Source organism: Erythrolamprus reginae, chromosome 2, assembly GCF_031021105.1.
Source record: "Erythrolamprus reginae isolate rEryReg1 chromosome 2, rEryReg1.hap1, whole genome shotgun sequence".
Classification (NCBI taxonomy): Eukaryota; Metazoa; Chordata; class Lepidosauria; order Squamata; family Dipsadidae; genus Erythrolamprus; species Erythrolamprus reginae.
Window position 1 is genome coordinate 327,001,566 of NC_091951.1, and position 24,549 is coordinate 327,026,114.

General features: G+C 39.9%; 1 protein-coding gene across 4 annotated transcripts in view; it reads right to left on the reverse strand.

The window, feature by feature from the left end:
• Positions 1–24,549, reverse strand: part of PARP8 (poly(ADP-ribose) polymerase family member 8) — a 259,356-nt gene that overhangs the window by 99,013 nt on the left and 135,794 nt on the right. For all 4 annotated transcript variants that reach the window (XM_070743365.1, XM_070743362.1, XM_070743364.1 and 1 more), the window contains 3 exons: positions 20,733–20,803; positions 16,765–16,842; positions 4,738–4,832 (listed from right to left, as the gene is read on the reverse strand). In XM_070743365.1, the coding sequence (XP_070599466.1) occupies positions 4,738–4,832; positions 16,765–16,842; positions 20,733–20,803 (244 nt within the window). The remainder of the gene's footprint in view (positions 1–4,737; positions 4,833–16,764; positions 16,843–20,732; positions 20,804–24,549) is intronic.

Sequence of the window (24,549 nt, forward strand, 5' to 3'; positions counted from 1 at the left end):
AACAGCTTCGAACAGTGAAGATCCTGTGTCAAGGGCAGATTCTGGGAGTGAATCAGGATCAGATGATGAGATAGTTACAGGCAGCCCATTAGCTAATGACCCCATTAGTGAATCAGCATTAGATTCAGAGGAAGAGGGATTCATAAATGCTTGCAGGCGCAGGTTTATGACGAGAAGGGAACAACTGCGCAAGTATTATAGAAAATAAGGGAGAACACCTGTGGCTGGGGCAATTAGGCTAATGGGGCTGCTGATAAATTGCCAGCATCGTTGAGAGCGTGCATGGGAGATTATCCATTTGGTGAGAGACGAGTGCTGTTTGATTTTGAACTGCTTCAGGATTTATCAGGACTTTTTGAATATTTCACAATTAAGTACAGCTTGAGGACTCTTGAAGGGGGGCGGCTGTGATGTCTTCACAGCTGCCTTTATCTGCTCTGCTTTTGTTTTTCACAGCATTCCAGGCTTGTGGTTTGTGGGAGAGCACTTTGACTGATTAAAGTGCGTGTATGCAATATAAACCGACTCTTTGTTTACTTTACAACAACCTGTGTGTTTGAATTTACACTTCGGACTTAATTGGGGCTCGTAATGTGAAGCCCGGCATAATAAATATGAGTCAGTTGCCAAGCATCTGAATTTTGATCACATGACCAAGGTGATAGTTGCAATAGTACGAAGTGTGAAAAATAATCAGAAGTCACTTTTCACAGTGCTATTGCAACTTTGAACAGTCACTAAATGAACTGTTGTAAATCAAGGACTACCTGTGCCAATGTTGCTAGAAACTGGCCTTTTGTTTTGCAACATTTCAGCTTCTCATTTATTTCTTGCAATAAGGAAAGAAGCCCAGTAGTGCAGAGAGTCTGAGAAGTTCAAGAAAAAGCAGTCACTTGCCCATCTCTTGTCTAAATATAAGTATCTTTATGTTACAGGGCTGTGTCATGGCAGCTTGAAAAAGCACTGCATGTTATTGATTGATGAGTTGGAATGGAAAGTGGGAACGAGGCCTCCTATGAAGGTGACCCTGGTTTAATTTACAGTGATGTCCCAGTTGCCAGACTAGGTTATGGAAGTTGGAGACTAGCCATAAAGCTGAGAATAAAAATCAATCAGTATTCAAGGGAGCTTTTTTTTTACCACCAAGGAAGTTAAAATACACTCAACTGTTTGCACACAAGAGATAGCTTTTTTAAAAAAAAGTTTAAAAAAGTGATGCTTCCTCATTTATTTGTTCCAAACCAGAAACAGCCAGCTTCTTAATAAATTGAGTCTCAAAAGACATTGAAGCAGGTACTGAAGAAATTAAGCACGGTGTTTTGTTTTGTTTTAAATGAAAAGTTAAATTTACTTTTATAACTGCAAACCCAAAGGGAGCTTATTATGAAGCTATGTACAGCTTTTCAACCATAGCAGTTATCAGGATATGCAATTAAATGATTATCTTATTCATTTCCTCCTTGGACTTTAATCTCCAACATTCTGTATACTCAATGAATTTCCACTTAATTCAAAGAGCATGTAATGGGGAAAATTTTATTCCCCTGTACATATTGTCTAAGGAACTTGAATGTACACTCCCAATTCAATGTGCAAATGAAACAAATGAATGTTAAGGTAACTTTTGATCCATTGAGGATGTGGACAACTGGAGTGCGCGCCAATGAAATAGTCTTAGAAGATTATGTCCAAAAACTTACAAATCATTCAGATTAAGAGAAAGACAAAGGCCATAATCAGCAATGATGTTATACAGAATATATCGGAATCCTGATGAGGACTAGTCCATTGTAAGGTACACTATAAACCTGGTCCATGAAGATTAAGTGCCACATAAAACAAGTGAAAGAAATAGCATGCACATTATTCAAGGGAATTTTGGCAATTACAGGGATCATTTTTTCTTCTGGCAGTGATTTATTTGGGTTGATTTGTGTGGAATACAACTGTGCAGTTCAGTTTATGAATAAATATAATATAATAAATATAAATATAATATAAATAAATAAATACTATCAAGATTCTAGGCCAGCCTATACAAGAGAATTACAAATTGCTGCAATCATATGAAATAACACTTGGTTAAAGGAAGAAAGTCAGTAATCTATAAGTCTATTGACAGTACTGTATTGCTAAAGACATTAGGCAAAACCAGAACTGAATGTGCAACCCTAGGGGTAGGGAATCATTTTGAAACTCTGTTACAAACATTTTGGAACTCTTTTACAAACAAACTTACAAAACTTTCGCCAGACCCATCCTCGAATACAGCTCATCTGCTTGGAACCCATACCGCATTTCAGACAGTAACTCCCTCGAAAATGTTCAAAAATACTTCACCAGAAGAGCCCTGCACTCCTCTACCCGAAACAGAATACCCTATGAAACTACACTAACAATCCTGGGTCTAGAAAGCTTAGAAATATGATGCCTTAAACATGATTTAAGTATTGCCCATGAGATCATCTGTTGCAATGTCCTCTCTGTCAACGACTAATTCAGCTTCAACCACAACAACACAAGAGCACACAACAGATTCAAACTTAATATTAACCGCTCCAAACTTGAATGTAAACAATACGACTTTAGTAACCGAGTTGTCGAAGCGTGGAACCTGACTCCATAGTGTCATCCCCTAACCCCCAACATTTTACCCTTAGACTATCCATGGTCGACTTCTCCATATTCCTAAGAGGTCAGTAAGGAGCGTACATAAGTGCACCAGCGTGCCTTCCATCCCCTGCCCTATTGTCTCTCCTATATTTCTTTATATATCTTTTCTTCTATTTCTATATCTTTTCTTCTATTTTTTCATTGATATATTTTATTCCTATATCTTTTCTTCTATTCTTTCTTTGATATATTTTACTATGAGTCTATCCTCTGTAACCTTCATTATGTTTTGGATAAAATAAAATAAATAAAATAAGATAAAATAAAATACTCGTGATATTTGAACTACAGCCCCTAATAGGTTCAGGAAATATTATCAGTTTCATGAAATGCTGGTCAGCATCATTTACAGGAACAGAACTTCCCTTTCTATCTAAATCTATTTAGGATTGTGGCTTTAAGACAATCATTTAACTGCTGTTAATATATTTAGAAGTACAGCAATGAACTGACTCACCTAAGTTGGCAGTGAAGTTAAAAACCACATGTTAAGTATAGATAGCCTTAACAATTACAATTTACAACATTCATCACCTAATTCAACTTTTGCTTTTTAAATAATCTCATCACTCCAGTTAATAATCCAAGGCCATGTCTCTGAAGAACAGATTTCTCATAGAAGCCGAGAGTCAGCAATTAGGACTTTTGTGTAGCTTTCACTTTTTAAAAAATGAAGAAAAACACCAATGTTCTAAGCAGCAATGAGTATCTAAATCAGAGCTATGCTGGCTGGAGAATTCTGGGAGTTGAAGTCCACAAGTCTTAAAGTCGCTAAGTTTGGGGACCCCTGATCTAAATCTTGTTACTATAATTGCTTCCCATAATGCTTTCATGCATGAACAGTTTGAGGCATTGTGGGACATTTAAATGGATTTTAGAAACGTTTTGACTTTTGCCCAGAATTTCTTCAGGCCTGCAACCAATTCTGCCTATATTGATTTGACTATTTTCCATTATAATGGCCAAATAGAAAACATTCTGTTTGAATGACTGCCTGGTTCAATTCTAGTGTAAATTTAAAAAAAAAACCAGAGCTTTGAAGTGTGTCTCAGAACAGCATTTAGATCACCTATTTAGAATTTTTGCTATGAAGTAAAGAAAATTATATTCCTATTTAATTATAATTACATTTATTTATTTATTTATTTATTCCTTCCTTCCTTCCTTCCTTCCCTTCCTTCCTTTTTTGGTTATATAATGCAAATGGCTACATATCTCAGCTAGATTTCTCTTCATTCTTTAGTTTCATCAGATTTCTGATGGAATACTTTCTCTTCTTTGTTAAAATGTAATTGTTTATCCCAAAAAATTTACTTTCCCTTGCTTACATAGATATTTTTAATATCGAAAGAAAAAAGAGTGAAAAAGAGCAAACATTATTTAAAACCCTGAACTGATTGAAAGGATTAAAAATCATTTAATAAAGTAAACCAAAGGACTGAACTCATGCTTGAATTTATTGTGCTTGATTGGGACAACACAGCATATGTGCCAATATTTTAATGACTTAAACTAGCCCAAATTTGGAGATTCGGACATAATTGATTCAGATTTCTGAACCAGAAGAATTTTGGGAATTCCTTTGAATCAATTTGAACAAACCAATTTGGATACTCCTGATAGGAATGTAGATAATTCATTGGATAGATCCGTGATAGCAAACCTATGGCATGTGTCCACAGGTGGTACGCAGTGCCCACTCTGTGGGCATGCAAACTGTCCCCCGAGTTCAGCTCCACCATGCATACATGTGCACATCTTGCCAGCAAGCAGGTCATCGGATCTTCTCCGGCATGCACAGGGGATGGGGTGTATGTGTGGGGGTATGAATACATACATGGGGCGCTTGTGTGAGACTCATGCATAAGCAGGGTTGCGGCATGAGCATGGGTCATGTGCACAGGGGGTACATGCTTTTGCATGGGTGGGGTGCATGTGCATGTGTGGGGAGTGCATTACATGTCCCACATGTGCATTACATTTGGGTGGTTTAGGGGCACTCAGGCCAGAAAAGATTAGCCATCACTGGGATAGTTGATGAAATAGAGAAACAGACAGACCAACCTGAGAGATACTGCATTTGGCCCATAGATTTCTCTTACTGCTGCCAAGTCGGCTTCCAGCTGTGGATGTTTGTGAAGTTCTCCATCATAACTAACCTGCAGAGGAGTGGGGAATAAGAAAGATTTTCGTTCAAGGTATCACAAATTGAGTAGCAATGTTTCCCACTCCAATGTCTCATTTAATTTAATAATAATAATAATAATAATAATAATAATAATAATAATAATAATATACGAGTTCAACAGTTCCTTCATCACTCAGCTTATCTGCCTGCAATGTGTAATTGCATGAATCAACAGATTTGTAAGTAAAGATTGTACTTTTCATCTTTATGAAGAAGTGATCATTCATTGCTAACAAATGGGATTCTGAGCCACGTGTTAATTTCTTGCCATGCTAAATCCGCTGCAAATTAAGCCAGCTGAACTCTGCTAATACAAATAATATTAATAATAATCAAAATACCCAACAAAGCACCGACTGGTGTTGAAATATGAAATCCAGCATAGTGATCTCATTTGCTGTGTTGTATTGACATCATAATAATAATAATAATAATAATAATAATAATAATAATAATTTATTAGATTTGTATGCCGCCCCTCTCCAAAGACTCAGGGCAGCTCACAACAACAATAAACAATGCAGTACAAATTCAGTAATTAAAAACTGTAGCTAAAAACCCATTATCATTGAAAAACAGTTAATACTACCCAATCATAACCACACATAAATCTTACTAGCCAAAAAGGGGATACATCAATTATCCCATGCCTGGCGACATAGATAGGACTTCAGAGTCTTGCGGAAGGTGAGGAGGCTGGGGGCAGTTTGAATCTCTGGAGGGGAGTTGATTCCAGAGGGCCGGGGCCACCACAGAAAAGACTCTCCCCCTGGGTCCCGTCAGACGGCATTGTTTAGTCGACAGGAGCTAGAGAAGGCCAACTCTGTGGGACCTAATTGGCCACTGGGATTCGTGGGGCAGAAGGCAGTCCTGTATGTATTCTGGTCCGATGCCATGTAGGGCTTTATAGGTCATTACCAACACTTTGAATTTTGTGTGGAAACTAATCGGCAACCAGTGCAGGCTGATTTCCCTTTTCAATGCCTAGTTAAATCATAAAGTTGCTTTATCTCAATAAATATATTTATAAAAAGGGAAGGCATTTATTTATTAATTGGATTTCTATGCCGCCCCTCTCCGAGCACTTAATTCTGTTTAATGTACCCTTCTCCATTGGGAACTCATTTTGCTACATGGTGTCTTGGAATTCTGCTCCTAAGTATTGCCCTGGGAAACCTCACTGGATTCCTTAGTGGATGGAGCCAAAATGTTAGTTATGTTTCCATCAGCACTCAGCAGGAAGAGTATAAAATGAACAACCTTTTACTATTGCTACTTCTGGCAAAACTCTTATTCAGACTTGCGCGATCTGTAAACATGGCCATTGTGCTCAGTCCTCCTGATAAACAAGGATATCTAATCATTTATTGACTATCTTCATGTAATGGGTATAAGCCAAGATAGCATTTAAGTACTCATTGTTAAAAAAATAATCCTACATGGAGATGCTTTATAAATTTTTCACACAATTTTTTTTTCATTAAAAGGCCAGAGTGGAAAAAATTGGCACCAGAAAGGTAATATTAAGAATATTTTTAATTATTATTGTTTCATTCAGCACTGAGCATACATAACACTGTTATAAATTTTTCATCAGCTAGGCACAGTAGACCACATGGATTCTTTTCATTTGTATTAACTGAATTACTACATCTGTGTTAATTTATACTTGTGAATAATATTGGAAGCCACTTCTTTAAGCATTTCTTTATTATATTCTCTTTTCTTTTTCTTTTATTCTTCTATTCTATTCTCTTTTGTCTCTAAGTTTACTTCGTATTCATTGTGCTATTTTAAACAACATTTTTAATAAAATTTGTATTTAGAAAAAGATTAGTATTAACAAATTGCATAATCCACAATAAGATGTCATACAACAACATCCCAGGCAGTCGTTCATACTTCTACTTTGTGTAAAATTACTGATATCTAATAAATTTATTTCATAAATATGCTATTAGCCAGTGCTAAATTAGCATTCATGATTTCATCTTATTGTTGACATTCAAGATGTATGATGCCAAGAAAACCTTGAATAAGGTTTCTTTAAATACCAACCTATTGGCATCTGAGTAGGAGATTTATATGATATTATATAATATTATAACTGACTGATTGAAGACAAAGACTGCTGAAGTTATGATAGAATGGTAGAAATAAGCACTTTTTCCCTAGATAGAGACTATTTCTTCCCATTCACTCTATAGCAACATTTAAAAAATTGCATTGATTTTATTGGAGTCTGAATGCTTATCTTTTAGATTCATTAGCAAATTCTTTTAGGCTTTGTTGAAGCACAAGGTACAATGAAAGAACTATACAGTTGAATAGTAAATTGCAACACTCCAGACCGAAATGGTAAGAGTGTGTGAGAGAGAGCTAGCAAGCTATCTGAAGAATTAAATAGTTGCGAACACCTGACAGCTGTCGACAACACTGCAGTATCATATTTTACAAAGCAACTCGATTTACTCAAGGCCATGGAAATCAAGAGAATGCATCTGTCCAAGTAAAAGATTTCTCTATAAGCATAGCTTATCTGGTTTTATTCACACTGAATTTTGATTCCCAAGGACACCTACACGCATGGATATATTACCAGATTTTAATATATTCTGCTTCCTATTTGTGTTTGAATAATTGTTTCTGTTGAGTGCGTCTAATTTTTATACTTTGGCTCCCCAGGAATTCAAGGTGATTATTGTTGTGGTTAGCTTTGGCCCAGCTCCTGCCCCAAGGACTGTGGATGTGGGGGAGACATCCACATGCCGCAGGCCTGTTTTGCTCCCGGTGGAATCTGCTTATGAAGGCTCCTCTGACCAAGAAGACATGAGTGACAGGGAGGATGAGAGTGTGGCAGACAGCTCAGAAGGAGATCAATTATCTAGCTCCTCCTTGGATTCGGAACAAGAGTTAATGATACAGCCACGCATGCAGAGGCAACAACAACTGAGAAATTATTATCAAAGAAAATGAGGCCACCTGTGGTTGGGTGGGGCTGTGGTAATTAGTGAGGCTGCTATAAAGAGCAGCCTGTGGGTTTGGCCATTGTGGAGGATTATCTGATCGTTGTGTTTCGTGCCTGCTTTGCTGACTTCGACCTTTGTGTACTGATTTTCCCCCGCTTTGAAACTAAACCAGAGCAAAGTGTGTTTCACTTTGTGAAAGAAGAAGGACTGTGAATTGCCTCACAGCTGCAAGCTAAGTATCACAGAACTGAGAAGGGACTTGTACAAATTACCAGTTTGTTTGGAGACGAGTGCTCTTTGCTATACAAAAAGAGAGCTTAGTTTATTTGGATTTTCGGTATAATTGTTTTGAATTTTCAAACGTGTGTGTGTCTGAAATTTGTATCTGTGAATTTTCGGGAGGATTCTACTAGAGACCTGGAAGAGAACAGTTATGTCTAACAATCTGCACATTTCCTACCCCTCCACCTCCAAAAAGGGAGGGGAGGAATAACCCAGCGGTGTGTTGAGCCCGGTGGGGTGAACCATTAGCGGCAGTGTCGGGAGGCTCCACTCACCCACTTCTGCACATGCATGAGTGAACCAGTAGTGACGGGATTTACAACCAACTATTGCAACAACCTTACCGAGAAGACAGCAGAAAAAACAATTAACTCAAAGTGTCTATGGAGATTCTCAATCATTGAGCTATTAGTTGTCCTAAAGGTGCTTTTCCAAAAGATAATAGGACCAGGGGTCGACAAAGTTGTTCAGAATCTAGGAGCCAGCCAAAAAATTTAGGAGCCAGAATTTTTTTTAAGCAAACTTGGTTTTTAATTTAACAAAAAAAACATTACAAACGTTATAAACAACATTTTACTTTTAAAGATAATAAATATTATATTTTGATATTTTAGATTTTAGGCAACATTCTAGTGTTTTTCACTTTGCGTTTTGTGGCCATGAACATGCCTTGTGATTTTAGAGCTGAAGTACCAGTGGTCCACAGCCTTGGCAGGATCAAACGCCTTCACAGATGGCCCATTCATGGTGATCATAAACAAGTCACTTAAACTTTCTTCTTGCATCCTTGATCTGAATTTATTTTTGACCATGTTCATCAAACTAAATCCTCTTTCACAACATGAGGTTGAGACAGGGAGCACCGCTACAATCGACAACAGGTTTCCCAGAACTGGAAATCTCTCGGTGTTGGAGAGTGCCAAATCCAGAAGCTCACACAGTTTCTTTCCTTTTCCAAGGACCTTAAACTCATACCACTCATTGAGGAGTGAGTGAATGCATTGGTCATCACTTTCAGGTGGAGATAGCTGTTTACGAAAATGATGAGCCAATGCAGTAATCTCAACCACACCGTAGTCCGGTGTGGTTGAGATTACTGGCCCGAAGGGAAGGAGCGGTTCGGGTTCCCCGCGCGGCGGAAGGAGAGGCGCCAGAAGACTGACGGGTTTCCCGGCAGGCCAGTCCGGCCGGCCACCCATGCGAGCGCTTTTCGGCGACTGTTCCGGCCCGGGAGGTCCCACAGGACGCACGCCTTCGCCGGGGTTCAGTTGCATCAGGGGGGGAGGCTTGGGCAGCGAGAAGGGCAACGGCTGAGGGGAGGCCGCGGCAGCTGCCGAGTCTCCACCTGACATCGCTTTCACCCCCTCCCCCCCGGCGCAGGCCTGGCTCCGCCGAGCCGGCTCTGCTGTACTCCCGTCGGGATCCGAGGGGAGACCGTTAGTCAGAAACCGAAACAGAGAAGAAGGAAAGGGAGACCGGACCGGGGACGCGGGTGAGGGGGGGGAGGGGGGAGGAGGGGTTACTGGTCGGAAGTCACCGCGCACGCGGCCGGAGGAGGAATGAACAAAACCTCACGCCGGGAGGGGAGGGGCTTCCGCTTCTCTCCGAAGGCGGGTGAGCGGCCAAGATCGGAGCGTCTGTGTGCGGTGGGGGGGAGTGAAGGGGTTCGAGTAGGAGGCGGAATGGAGGCAAGGGGGGGGAGGGAGAGACGCACGCAAGCGCAGGGGACGCTGGGAAAGCAGCTCGCTCCGAGGTTGATGGGCGGAGCTACGGAAGCCAAGATGTACCATTTCTGGGCGTAAACACAAGGCGGGAAAAATATACTGTATACCAGTGTTTCCCAACCTTTTTTGAGCCGCGGCACATTATTCATATTTTCAAAATCCTGGGGAACACTGAAGGGGGGCGGGGCGGGGGGGCGGGCTAAAGAAAAGTTTGGACAAAAAAACCCTCTCTCTTCCTCCCTTTCGCTCTATTTCTCCCTCTTTCTCTCTTTTCCTTCCTTCCCTTCTTTCTCTCTCCATCCCTTTCTTTCTTTCTCTCTTTTTTTCTCTCTTTCTCTCTCCCTCATTCCCTTCCTCTATGTCTTTCTCTCTCCCTTGCTCTCTCTGTCTCTCTTGCTATCTCTTTCTTGCTTTTCTCTCTCTCTCTTGCTCTCTCTCTCTCTTTCACTGTCTTGCTATATGTCTCTTTCTTTCTCTTTGCCTCTCTTGCTATCTCTCTTTCTTTCTCTCTCTTTGTCTCTCTTGCTATGTCTCTCTTTCTTTCTCTTTCTCTCTCTCTCTGCCTCTCTTGCTAAGTCTCTCTTTTTCTCTTGCTATGTCTCTCTTTCTTTCTCTCCCTCTCTGCCTCTCTTGCTATGTCTCTCTTTCTCTCTCTCTTTCTCTATCTCTCTTTCTCTTTCTCTGCCTCTCTGCCTCTCTTGCTATGTCTCTCTTTCTCTCTCTCTTTCTCTATCTCTCTTTCTCTTTCTCTGCCTCTCTTTCTTGCTCTGTCTCTCTTTCTTTCTCTCTCTCTCTCAGCTGACTGCAAGCGGGAGCCCTGACGGCGGCAGCTGGACGTGCTGCTGGACACCGTATATGCCAGGCCCGCAACGCCAGCAGCACGTCCAACCGCCACCGTCAGGGCTCCCGCTTGCAGTCAGCTGAGAGAGAGAGAGAGAGCTCCCTCTCGCCGCCGACATCTCCTCGCGACTGCCTGCGGCCGCTGCGCCCCCCCCCCCGCTCCCAACGCCAGTGCCCTCCCGCGGGGCCACAAAGGACACTTGCCGTGGATGCCAGAGAAGCTCCAGCTGGGCGGGGCGCTGCCGGTAGTTCCGTCCTGGGGCTCCCGCTCGCAGCTGTCCCCCGGCTCCTGCTCGATGCCGCGGTTTTCGGCGCTCTCCTGCTGGGCTCCAAAGAAGGAAGGCGGGAAAAAGACTTTTTCCCGCCTTCCTTCTTTGGAGCCGAGCAGGAGAGCGCCGAAAACCGCGGCATCGAGCAGGAGCCGGGGGACAGCTGCGAGCGGGAGCCCCAGGACGGAAGTACCGGCAGCGCCCCACCCAGCCGGAGCTTGGCGGCACACCTGGCCATGTCTCGCGGCACACCGGTGTGCCGCGGCACACCGGTTGGGAAACGCTGCTGTATACATACAGTACAGCAGGCAACATTTTCTAGGCGCCAGACAACATTTTCTAGGCGCCACTGGCGACCAGGCGCCTGGGTTTGTCGATGTTTGATAGGACTATCTTGTGTTTTTTTAAAAAAACATTTCACTGAAATATTCTTTCAAGGGGAAAACAAACACAAGAAAGTCCAGTTGCCTTTTGGAAATTCCAATTCCCTTAGGGGAAATTGTCCCAAAGTCAAATTGTCCCAATAGGTTTCTATGACTAAAAATGAACCTGAATCTGAGTCTCCTGGTTCTAGTTCCACATCTTAAATACTGCACATCTCTGTACTCTGCTGTGTGAATGGAAAAAGAGATTTGTTGCATTCAAAAGACGAAGAAATTTCTTATCAAAGCCGTGTCAGAATCTTTCTGACATTACAATTCAACTGTGTAAAAGTACAGCAGGACCAATGCAATGCTGGCAAATGCTAAAGAGAATGCAGTAACAGCAACTTTGAATGATGGATTCCTGCATCTATTCTTAAGACAGATCTAAAGAGAGGCACAACAATAATGTTAACATTATTATTATTATTATTTTTTGGGTCTGGGCAAATACAGTTTTGCTTTCATTTCCAGAAACATTATCATAATGAAAAGTGAAGTACTCGAAAAGATAAAAGGTATGGGTTTTTTTGTGGCTGAAAAAAATTGTACTTAAAAGTGATAAGCCATTAAATTGAGACATGATATAGATTTCTGGTTGTCGTTTGCGAGGAACAAAGCATTTTTCTCTGCAAAACTCTGTACAGGTGTCTAGCAGGAGAAACAAAACTATCAAAGCTCAAAGCTCTTTTCTTTTTTACTCTCTCTGCCTTCTAATCTTTCAAGTGATCGCAACCATTCATCTCTGATTATTCAGTTCCATTAACTAAAAGCACAACACTTATTTAGTAAGAAAAGATTGATGGATCCATCTATTTCGGTTCCTTATCAGTTTTACTTGGCTTTGTTCTTAGATCCATTTAAACCCATTTCTACATTAATTACAATTTTTAGAATATGTTTAAATTCATGATTATTTATGTCCATTGGTCAATACATTTCACAGAATGCAATAGTATAAAGGTTACCAGAATGTTTGTTTGTTTGTTTGTTTGTTTGTTTGATTGATTTGAATGCCGCCCCTCTCCGAAGACTCGGATTGGCTCACAACAGGAATACAAAATACAAATCCAATTATTTGGCAGGATTCTGATTGAAAGGGCACAAGAGGTAATAGTAAAATATTGGAAATGTGACCAGACTTTATTCTGTGAAATGCCAACAAGAATTTGAATTTTTGCATTTTAGTGGGTCACTGAGGAATGTATGTATATGAGAACATATACTAAACATTTGTTGAATAGAACGAAATGCATGATAAACTTGATAGCCTTGGAGTACTGAATGTTTGGTGTGAATAAAGAATTGAAATTTCTATCTGAATTCAACAAGAGCAATGGAAGGTGTGTGTTTACAAATTAAATATTTAGCAAATGTTTCACATGGAACATAAAATAATCCAAAGCTGTCTGATGTTCCTTTAGTTGGTTATGAATGGGTAAATTTGTAAAGATTATTTTTGCAAGGAATTGTATTTAGAATTTGCATTTGAATTTTTTAATTTGTATTAAATGTGTGATGATTAGGGACTTGAATGAGCATATATTTTTATATACAAATTGTGATATGTTTTGCATGAAAATATGATTTGTTTTGCACGGTTAGATTATATAACTCTATGAGTCTAGAAATGAATACTGTATATCAAATACCAAGGTAGTTATGATTGCAAAGAAAAATGGAGTTAACATTTAGGGGGGGGAAATAAAATCAAGTAGATAAGCTTTGATAAAGTGGTTACAAAGGTGGATAATCGAATAGACTAATACACTGTCTTGTTGTGAAGAATGATAGCTATGCATAAGACTGTACTTTATTAAATGGAAGTGAAAATTTGGTGTGCCAGGGGAAATTTAAATGCAGCAGGAAGTGGTTATTTAAGAAGTGAGTGTGATAGGAGAAGGAGAGGCAGGGCCAAGAATGAATAAAATAATAAATGAAGGGGATCAAATACAAAAATACGTGATCAGTTTGAAAGAAGTACTCTGAGGTGGTTTGGTCACAAAGGCAAAATGTATTATGAACAGATTTTTAAAAGTAAATATATGAAGAAGAATGGACGGCATGAAAATGTCATAAGAAGACTAATAAAATTGTGGTTTGATTAAGTTGTAAAACTGTGACAAATTTAAGGACAAAGGCATGGTAGAAAAATCCAGGAAGATTTGCAAGAATAGAAAGGTATAGAGAGAGCTATAATGAATGATTTTGCTGTAAATTAGATATAACCCCTTCCTTTCTTTTTATTACATTTATTACATTAATTAATTTTTCTCATAAATTTCTTATGGCTTTTCTGGATTTATCTAATATTGCTCAATTGAAAAGGAATATGCAGATAAGTATCTGTCTAATCAAGACTCTCACTGAATTTAATGAAATTAACTTCTATATAAGTAAATATTACTATTCAGTAAATGTATTTTACTATTATATATATAATATTTATTTGGTAATCTAATGAAGCGGGACTTCTACAACAGACACTGTTTTAAAATAGACATTTCTAAGTGACATTATAAAAGGCACATATAACATCACAATTATGGAAAAGCTGAGGAGCCAGAAGGACAATTACCGTATGTATATTTTTATTATATTATTTATATATTATATTATGTATCATTTGCATACAATTCTGAGAGGATTAAATCCAATTCATGCATACAAAATTCCTCAAGCATTATTAGAGATGAACATACATTTAATTTTCTTTCTTTTGGCAATTGTTTTATTCTTTTAATCTTAATTTTTTTAAACTGTTGTACTACCTTGGTGGGTAAATTCATTAATAAACTACCGTATTTTCCCCCAAAAAAATCCCGTCTTATATTTTTTTCAACCCTGAAGTAAGCCTTACTGTCAGGAACTCAAAAGCCCAATTGGGCATATTATCAGGGGATGTCTTATTTTTGGGGGAAACAGAGTATGTATACTATAACTTCCCCCCAAATATCCCTAAATAGAATTAGCAGAAAGGTAGGCTCAAACAGAAGCCTAGTAAGAAAAAATATATATCAAAATATTGTTTCAATTGACTTCTGAAGACTTGGGGTAAGATGAATCTCTTGACACGGACAAACTCTTCACTATTTAATTCCACCATTGAAAAGTATCTTTACAAACATGTACAAAAACATGTACAAAAGTATCTTTACAAACAAAGTACAAAACAGAACAGATTGTCTTCTAGAAAATGAAATATAATCAGGAATTTATAGGACTAGGGAGACTCAATGAGATTCCTAAGTTTGTTTGTTTGTTTATTATTCATTCATTCATTCATTCATTCATTCATTCATTCATTTATTGGATTTGTATGCCGCCCCTCTCCGGAGACTCCTAAAGTCATGGAACAATGGACTCTGAATAATGCTTCCCTGATTGTTATTTTGTCATTCTGTGATTCTTTGCATGCTACTTTCACATACGAACATCTATATCAGTGATGGCCAACCTATGGCATGGGTGCCACAGGTGGCATGCGGAGCCACATCTGCTGGCACGCCAGCGGTTGCCCTACCTCAGCTCCAATATGTATGTGTGTGCCGGCAAGCTGATTTTTGGCTCACACAGAGACTTTGGGAGGGTTTTTTTTGGCTTCCTGAGATCCTATGGGGGGGGGGGGGGCATTTTTACCCTCCCCCGGCTCCAGGGAAGCCTTTGGAGGCTGGGGAGGGGAAAACACAACCCTATTGGGACCACGAGAAGTTTGGAAGCTGGCTATTTCCAGCCCCCAGAGGGTTTCTGGGAGGTGAGGGAAGCTGTGTTCGCCCTCCCCAGGCATTGAATTATGGGTGTGGGCACTCGCGCATGTGTGATAGCGCACACCCACACTCTTTTGGCACCCAAGGGAAAAAAAGATTCGCCATCACTGATCTATGTAAAGTGTTCAAATTTGTTCCTAAGCTGAAGTCTGATGGTTAATATATCAATTTATATTTATTTATTTATTTATTTATTTATTTATTTATTCATTCATTCATTCATTCATTCATTCATTCATTCATTCATTCATTCATTCATTCATTCGATTTTTATGCCGCCCTTTTTCTTAGACTCAGGGCGGCTTACAACATGTTAGCAATAGCACTTTTTAACAGAGCCAGCCTATTGCCCCCACAATCCGGGTCCTCATTTTACCCACTTCGGAAGGATGGAAGGCTGACTCAACCTTGAGCCGGTGATGAGATTTGAACCGCTGACCTTCAGATCTACAAGTCAGCTTCAGTGGCCTGCAGTACAGCACTCTACCTGCTGCGCCACCCCGGCTCATCAATTATCAGTCATGTATACCAGTAGTGGGTTCCACTTAGCTTTGCTACTGGTTTGGGAATGGGAGCGTGTGGGCACATGTTTTGTGTGTAGGCGCATGTAACGCTTCTGTGCAGAGTGTTTTTAATGACGTCCAGGCAGGTGGGCGGAGCCTCCCGCCGCCACTGCTACTGATTCACCAAACTGGTGCAATGCGGTAGCAACCCACCACTGATGTATACTGACATTTTAAGATTGTCAAAATGAAAAATAAGAAGATAAAACACCTTTGGCTGGCTTTAGATGAATAAATATTATATTATTTAAATTGAAAGTAAGCTTCCCTAATTTTGGATCAGGTACATACTTAAATTCCTAACACGCACATATTCTAACAGTAAAAATCAAGAACACTCTAAATCTCAAAACAGGAATCCAATTCACACTATCAATACTCTTCCCTTTAAAAAGTAACTTGAGGACCAGCAAGGGTATATGGGATGGTAGCTGGCTGAGTTTGTACTGTAAAATCTTTGGTTGGAAATGATTTCCTTTCACTGTCCTAAGCAGACATACACAAAAATATAGAATAAAAATATAAATATGAACCAAGAACCTAGTTTATAACAAAACCAAGACTATGGGGTTTTTGTACAAACTGTGTAGGCCCCATTAATGATGAACAACAATGATCTGAATATTACAGTGATGCAATCAATTTTAAATGATATTTAAAATTGAAATCCAATTTGGATTCCCTACAAGTTGATTTTTTTTTACCATATAGCTGATTTGGGGAATTTTTCTTACGGCCACAAAACTACTGTTGCTTTTAGTATTTGAAGATAATCTCTAACAGCTGGGAATTCTAATAAATTGCTAGCTGTTTTCTAAAACACTTCCTTGCCTCTTCCTAAAGGAATAATAAGCAATGCACAATCATTGGAATTACAAATATGAACATTTCTGATATGGTAGAATATTGTGAGCTATTATGGAAGTTAGGAGTCAACCTTCATTGAGAAGATTACAGGAGGAAAGAAAGAGAACTGCAGAGTAGGATGTGAAGACTGTCCATCTTATTATGTGTACATTTGACATCCTTTTAAAATTTCATCTAGGTGAGTGATAACTCTTATTTACCTGCCCTCCATAGTAAAACTCTTCCGAATCATTGTCTCCTTCTGAATCCTCTTCAACCACTGTACCATGTCTTGATTCCTGATTAGGAAAAAGGAAGATGAACTCAGAGGGTTTTTCTTTGATTAAATATGTATTATATCAGGCTCCAGTTTTTTTTTAAAAAAAATTGCAGGAGTTTGTAGCACTGTAGTTATAGCCCTTAAACCAAATGTTATTTCCTCCAGAATTTCATGGCAACTGCTCTGTCTTTAAATTGCTTCCAGTAATTTTCACGTCCTATAATCAAAGAAGTAGGTAGAGGCAAAAGAAAAGACAAATATAGTGGTACATAACTCTAAATCAAAGTTTGTTCAGGAGCTATACAGATTTTACACCCAATTAAAAGTAAAGGTTTGTAACCAAGTCACAGGATCCAATCAGCACACAAATTAGTTGTTGTGTGGCTTCAGTTTCCACCTTCTGAACTGCTGCAATGTCCTTGATACTCAGGGGAAAGAATTTTATTTTGGCTACAGCAACCCAAGTTATCTGTATTCTCCCCCCCCCCCTCCATCTCCCTGCCCCTCAGCTCCAGGCTGTGTTAAGCCTGAAGCTATGTGAAAAAAATCCATATAGAAAAGGCTACAGAAAAGAAAACGGCCACAGCCACTTTTAGGCTTGACAGCTATACAGTGGTACCTCTACCTAAGAATGCCTCTACTTATGAACTTTTCTAGATAAGAATCGGGTGTTCAAGATTTTTTTGCCTCTTCTCAAGAACCATTTTCCACTTACAAACCTCCAAAACTGTAACTAGAAAAGGCAGGGAGAATCCTCCGTGGGGCCTCTCTAGGAATCTCCTGGGAGGAAACAGGGCTGGAAAAGGCAGGGAGAAGCCTCTGTGGGGCCTCTCTAGGAATCTCCTGGGAGGAAACAGGGCCGGAAAAGGGGGGAGAAGCCTCCATGAGGCCTCTGTAGGAATCTTCTGGGAGGAAACAGAGCCGGAAAAGGCAGGGAGAAGCCTCTGTGGGGCCTCTCTAGGAATCTTCTGGGAGGAAACAGGGCCGGAAAAGGTGGGGAGAAGCCTCCGTGGGGCCTCTGTAGGAATCTTCTGGGAGGAAACAGGGCCGGAAAAGGTGGGGAGAAGCCTCTGTGGGGCCTCTCTAGGAATCGCCTGGGAGGAAACAGAGCCGGAAAAGGTGGGGAGAAGCCTCCGTGTGGCCTCTGTAGGAATCTCCTGGGAGGAAACAGGGCCTCCACCCTCCCTGTGGTTTCTCCAATTGCACGCATTATTTGCTTTTACATTGATTCCTATGGGGAAAATTGCTTCTTCATACAAGCTTTTCTACTTAAGAACCTGGTCACGGAATAAATTAAGTTCGTAAGTAGAGGCACAACTCTACTTGACTTCTCCAGTCATTCATATGGCTCTGTGTGATATATATAGGAAATACTTTAGAGGAACAAGGGGAAGAGATGCTACCAAGGGATTGATAGAAAAGAAAGGAGATGTCTGCAGCTGTTTAATGGTCAGAGAAAGAAACTTAAGGAAGACCCACCCTATTTAATCAGGCTGTAAAAGGAGACAGCATGCAAGGTTCTTTTAAGGCCCTACGTTAAAGGAGAATTGGCTTATATGGTTAGATTATATGAACACAACTAACATGAGACAGCTATAAAAAGCTGTATTGCAAAAAAAGTGTGAGCAATCACATTTCTTCTGAAACTCTTTGATAGGAATAAAATACAATGTAACCACAGGCCTTCAAGAAAAGCTTTAAGGCTCATTTATTTTCCATGGCCTTCTGCGGAGTTGTGCTTTTTATAGAATTGTTAATGGTTGTGACTGCAACATTTTGGGATCTTAAAATATTTTAGGCACGACAAGTTTGTTTTCTTGTTACATCTGTATTTTTATTAACTCTACTCTTCCTATTTGCATAGTTTTTATCTTTCAAGGGCTTTTTTTTTTAATCACAAGAGCTGGATTAATTTTAATAAATTAAAACGTATAAAATTAAAATAGCCAAGTAAAATATTTTGCATACTTAATGGGAAAATTGTGGAAGGAAAATATGTTTTTATTTATTTCTATTGAAATGATTAGCTTGTTTTCAGATTCTTCCAGATGAAGTGACTGTTACACCAAGTGAAGGGCTACCAAATTTTTTACTACCACACTGTACATCCTGCATTTTCAACATCTTTCAGTGCAAATTGGGTGCTCTGGGGTGGAGCTCCATTTTCGCTATCCCGCTGCGTTCCCTCCCATCCGGGCAGTAGCCCACCCCTGGTTACACCCTACCAAATAATATGCAAGGCAATGAAATTTGGTGGCAGAGGTTTGGTGATGGACACCAGTACAAATTGTTTTGGAAATAAATTTAATGAATTTGTATATAATCAGGCAATGACTGTTGGTTATAAGGACCAATTTCTACACTCAAGATCACAGATGCTTTTCATTACCAGTGGACAGGTAACAAGACATATTAACTTGTCTGTAGTAAATAGATCTTTTGCAGGCACCTAGTTGAGTCCAGGCCTTTGATGTACAATTTTAACACCATTTCCATTTATTTTTGGATCACACAGCTTTACTTACAATAAACTGTCAAGTAGTACATGGATGTATTCCGATAGAGAGTTAATAATCACTTGTGTGGCATGATATAATCATGCAAATGATGCGAGTTATGTAGCAGATGTGTGTCCATCAGTACATAATAAATCTCATACTGTAATTCTGGCATCACTGTAATTTCTTACAATGAGACTATTATCAGGATTTTTTAGTCCTATACAGTCACATACAGATTCTAACCAGCATAAAAGTAGTCTGTTCACATCACAGAAGTAGCTTGTATATGATTAAAGTAGTTCCTGACTGATGACGATAATAGACCCTGCCTTAAGTCATGACTTTCATAAAGCGGATCAGTCATTTGACCAACCTGATTTTCTACCTTTATTTTGCAGCAGTCGTTAAGCAAACCATGGTCATTAAACGAATCCATGGTTCTTAAACAAACCCATTGTTCGCAATTGGGGAGGGCAAAGTTTACCAAAAACCAGAAATAAATGAATTTTCAGACAAAAAAAAAATTACATTATCACAGGATCATGGCAAATATTCATAAATGCAGGATGCTTGTCAAGTCCCCCAAAATGTGGTCATGTGATTGGGGGGGGGGAAGAGATCAGTACTTTGAAACCAGAGTTAAGTTCCTTTAGAGAAGTGCCTTTGATAGGAGGGAGTTTGTAAGACGAAACAATGTTTCCCATAGGAATCAGTGGAAAAACAATTAATGCGTGCAAGCCCAAAATTCACCCCTTTTGCCAGCAGAAGCGCCCATTTTTGCGCTTCTGGCATTCCCCAAAGGCTCCCCTCCATGGGAAACCTCACCTCCGGACTTCCGTGTTTTTGTGATACTGCAGGGAAATCCCAGCAGGGGAATCCCAGCATAGCAAAAATGAGCGCTTTGCTGGCAATGGAAGTCCGGAGGTGGGGTTTCCCAGCGAAGGGAGCATCAGTGAAATTGCAGCATCGCAAAAACACAGAAGTCCTCGAAACTCATCCTCCGGAGCTCTGTGTTTTTGCGATGCTGCGATTTCACTGAGGCTCCCCTTGTAGGGAAACCCCACCTCTGGACTTCTGTTGCCAGCGAAGTGCCCGTTTTTGCGCTGCTGGTATTCCCATGCTGAGATTCCCCTGCAGCATCACAAAAACATGGAAGTCCAGAGGTGGGGTTTCCCATCGAGGGGAGCCTCAGGGGAATCCCAGCAGTGCATAAATGGGTGCTTCGCTGGCAATGGAAGTCCAGAGGCAGGGCATCACAGCAGCGGCAGTGGGTTTGTAAGGTGAAAATAGTTTGTAAGAAGAGGCAAAAAAATCTTAAACCCTGGGTTTGTATCTCAAAAAGTTTGTATGACGAGGCGTTTGTAAGACGAGGTATCAATGTATTACCATTTTTTAACAAATACTGTACCTCTCCATTTTCTCTTGGTAACTTTGACTTCATAAACAAACAACAGTTGACATCATTGGCTTTTCGCAATTCTAAAGAAAAGTAAGAAAAATGATAACATTAGCAGGTGAAGGCATTTTTGAAATGTATACAATACTTGTTATCCGTGAGAAGCTTCACATTCTTGGAGCTGTCAGAAACTTGGGACATTAGGCACATAGTGGGACTAATGATGATTTGTGTGACAGTGTATTCAAAATGTCACAACAAAGAATGTTACAATGATCTAGTCAGCTTATGTTTTCAGAGGCATTTTCCATCAGACATGGATGTCAGTTGCCCTAACAAAAAAATTCATCTTGTATTTTTGTAAATCTCTCATTTCGTTTGCCCACCAGTTTTTGCTAAAAAAAAAAAATACTTCTAACAAAAGTTGCCCTCTTATCTGAGTTGTATATTTTAACTTCCATTCATGTAAGAGTTAAATTAAACAAATGTAACATGACCTTTTATTTATGAGCAATATGCTGGTTATTTATTTACTTGTATCCCATTATTTTTTACAAAATGTCAAGGCAGACAGCATATCCAAAACAGCTTCCTTCTCCTATTTGGGGAAAGTTGGGCTGAGATACCCAGCTGGCTTTCAGGCTAAGGCAGGTCTTGAACTCATCACCTCTTGCTTTCTAGCATGATAGAAACAAAGAAACATAGAAGACTGACGGCAGAAAAGGACCTCATGGTCCATCTAGTCTGCCCATATACTATTTCCTGTATTTTATCTTACAATGGATATATGTTTATCCCAGGCATGTTTAAATTCAGTTACTGTGGATTTACCAACCACGTCTGCTGGAAGTTTGTTCCAAGGATCTACTACTCTTTCAGTGAAATAATATTTTCTCACGTTGCTTTTGATCTTTTCCTCAACTAACTTCAGATTGTGTCCCCTTGTTCTTGTGTTCACTTTCCTATTAAAAACACTTCCCTCCTGAACCTTATTTAACCCTTTAACATATTTAAATGTTTTGATCATGTCCCCTGTTTTCCTTCTGTCCTCCAGACTATACAGATTGAGTTCATACTCAGTTCATACAGAAAGAGTAGTAGATCCTTGGAACAAACTTCCAGCAGATGTGGTAGATAAATCCACAGTAACTGAATTTAAACATGCCTGGGATAAACATATATCCATCCTAAGATAAAATACAGAAAATAGTATAAGGGCAGACTAGATGGACCATGAGGTCTTTTTCTGCCGTCAGACTTCTATGTTTCTATGTTTCATTAAGTCTATCCTGATACGTTTCATGCTTAAGACCTTCCACCATTCTTATAGCCCGTCTTTGGACCCGTTCAATTTTGTCAATATCTTTTTGTAGGTGAGGTCTCCAGAACTGAACACAGTATTCCAAATGTGGTCTCACCAGCACTCTGTATAAGGGGATCACAATCTCCCTCTTCCTGCTTGTTATACCTCTAGCTATGCAGCCAAGCATCCTACTTGCTTTTCCTACCGCCCGACCACACTGCTCACCCATTTTGAGACTGTCAGAAATCACTACCCCTAAATCCTTCTCTTCTGCAGTTTTTGCTAACACAGAACTGCCAATGCAATACTCAGATTGAGGATTCCTTTTCCCCAAGTGCATTATTTTACATTTGGCTCACCCTTGATAAGAAGTCCAAATAAAACAAATAAGCTTGCATATAGAGAGCACAGTCTATGTTTACTGGGGGTAGACTGAGTCTTCTGAAATCATTTAGCGTCATTTAGCATCTGTAAGTAAGTGACCAAGGATCACTTTACTATAAAGATGCTGCATTTCTCTTGAAGTCACTATCTTGAAAGAGGAAGATGAAGACTAAGTGTACGCTTACATATGGATAACTACTTCTCAACAATCCATTCAAGGTTTGATGTTTTAGTGCCTTACATTCTTAATATTTTTTTAAAAAAAATTACCAGGAGCAAAAGTACAGCTTAGTTGAGGGAGAGGAAAAGTTAAGAAAGATCATGCCATTATTTGTTTTCCCCACTGTGCCAGTCCTATATCCCATAAAGGTTTCCCCTTCCCTCTCCTTGGGCATCCAAAGAATATCTATCCCACTCCATGTTGAACTTCTGCACCCATCCACTTTCCTCAGAAAATTCCCTGTTTCTTAGCAGTAGTGGGAGAAAAAAGAGCTCCAGCTCATAAAATGATCATTTGGACTTTTCAGCTTGGGTATTGTTGTGATTCAGCCTGAGGCTCCTCAGGGACCGGCTGGATCTCTGCCGGATCCATGCCCAGAGGAGGAGGACAGTGAACAGGAGGGGGAGGACCAGGCAGACTGGGGAGAGGAACGTCAGGAAGAGGAGGAGGGAGAGCAGCCTGAGACCCCCGGGGGGGGGGGCTCTCCCCAGCTAATAGCCTGGATTCATTGGATGAAGACGCACAGGCTACAATAGACATGAGGCAGCGACGAGCAGCTCAAAGACGGGGCCAATTAGAAAGGTATTTCCATCCCTGAATTGGCAACAGCTGGGTTTGGGTGTGGTTCTCCTCAGCAGGGTTGAAAAGGCAGGCCCGCCCTTACAGTCTTGTGGAGAGTTATCAATTGGGAGTCCTGTGACCTTGCTTTGATTCTCGGCGTCTCTGATCTTGGCTTGTGGCCTAGAAGTCTGAAAGACTTAGGGGAGGCGTGGGTTTTATTATCTCCAGCGTTGTTTTTGCCAGCAAGAATCCTGTTTTATTGCCTGGCCTTCGTGAAACCTCTGTGAAGCTTCATAGTGTTCCTGTCTGTAAGAACAGTTTTTGTTACCTGTGTTTGCTTTGAACTATATAAACTGCCTTTGCTTTTTACCAGTGTGTCTGGCTACTCTTTCTGGTTGGTGTTGGCGTCTGGGGGGACCCAGACAGAACAGGTATGATGTGTCTCTTCTTGACCCTATAAGCTAAAAGGAAGATGAGAAGAGACAAAAGGAGCGACTAGTTAGGGTCTCTGGGGAAACCTCAGATCTCTGCTTCTATTGTATATTGTTTCTGCTTCTGATTACAGCCCACAGAAACAACCCTTGGTAATAATGAAACCAAATAATGATTGGCATTAAAAGGGAAGAGAAACTATTGCAATATCACTCCCACCAACAAAAAACTAGTGCTAAGTTTAGCAAGCTTAGAGAAGAAAACAAGTGAAAAACTATGCCTATATCCTGGCCAAAAAGATAAGAAATATTAGACTACATTCTCATTCTTAACCCGACCAAGTTTACATAATATATGTAATGATGTTGTGTCTAAAATTTTTTACAATATGTAATTTTAGCCATTAAAATGATAGTCATCTTTTCATAGAAACATAGAAGACTGACGGCAGAAAAAGACCTCATGGTCCATCTAGTCTGCCCTTATACTATTTCTGTATTTTATCTTACGATGGATATATGTTTATCCCAGGCATGTTTAAATTCAGTTACTGTGGATTTACCAACCACGTCTGCTGGAAGTTTGTTCCAAGCATCTACTACTCTTTCAGTGAAATAATATTTTCTCACGTTGCTTTTGATCTTTCCCCCAACTAACTTCAGATTGTGTCCCCTTGTTCTTGTGTTCACTTTCATACAGGTCACAAAACATTTGAAAAGTCAAGGTTCCAAGTAATAGATCCATTGCAAGCAAAAACTCTGAGGCAGTTGAATTCCTAAAAGAATAGCTTTATTGGAAATATCATATTGGCACATAACTGGTGAAAACAACTCTAAGGGGCTCCTTGGGTTTCACCCAATTAAAAGTTTTTTCCCTCAACCCCAAACAGTCACATGGCCCAGTCATGGCAGCATCTGCAGGCCTAATGA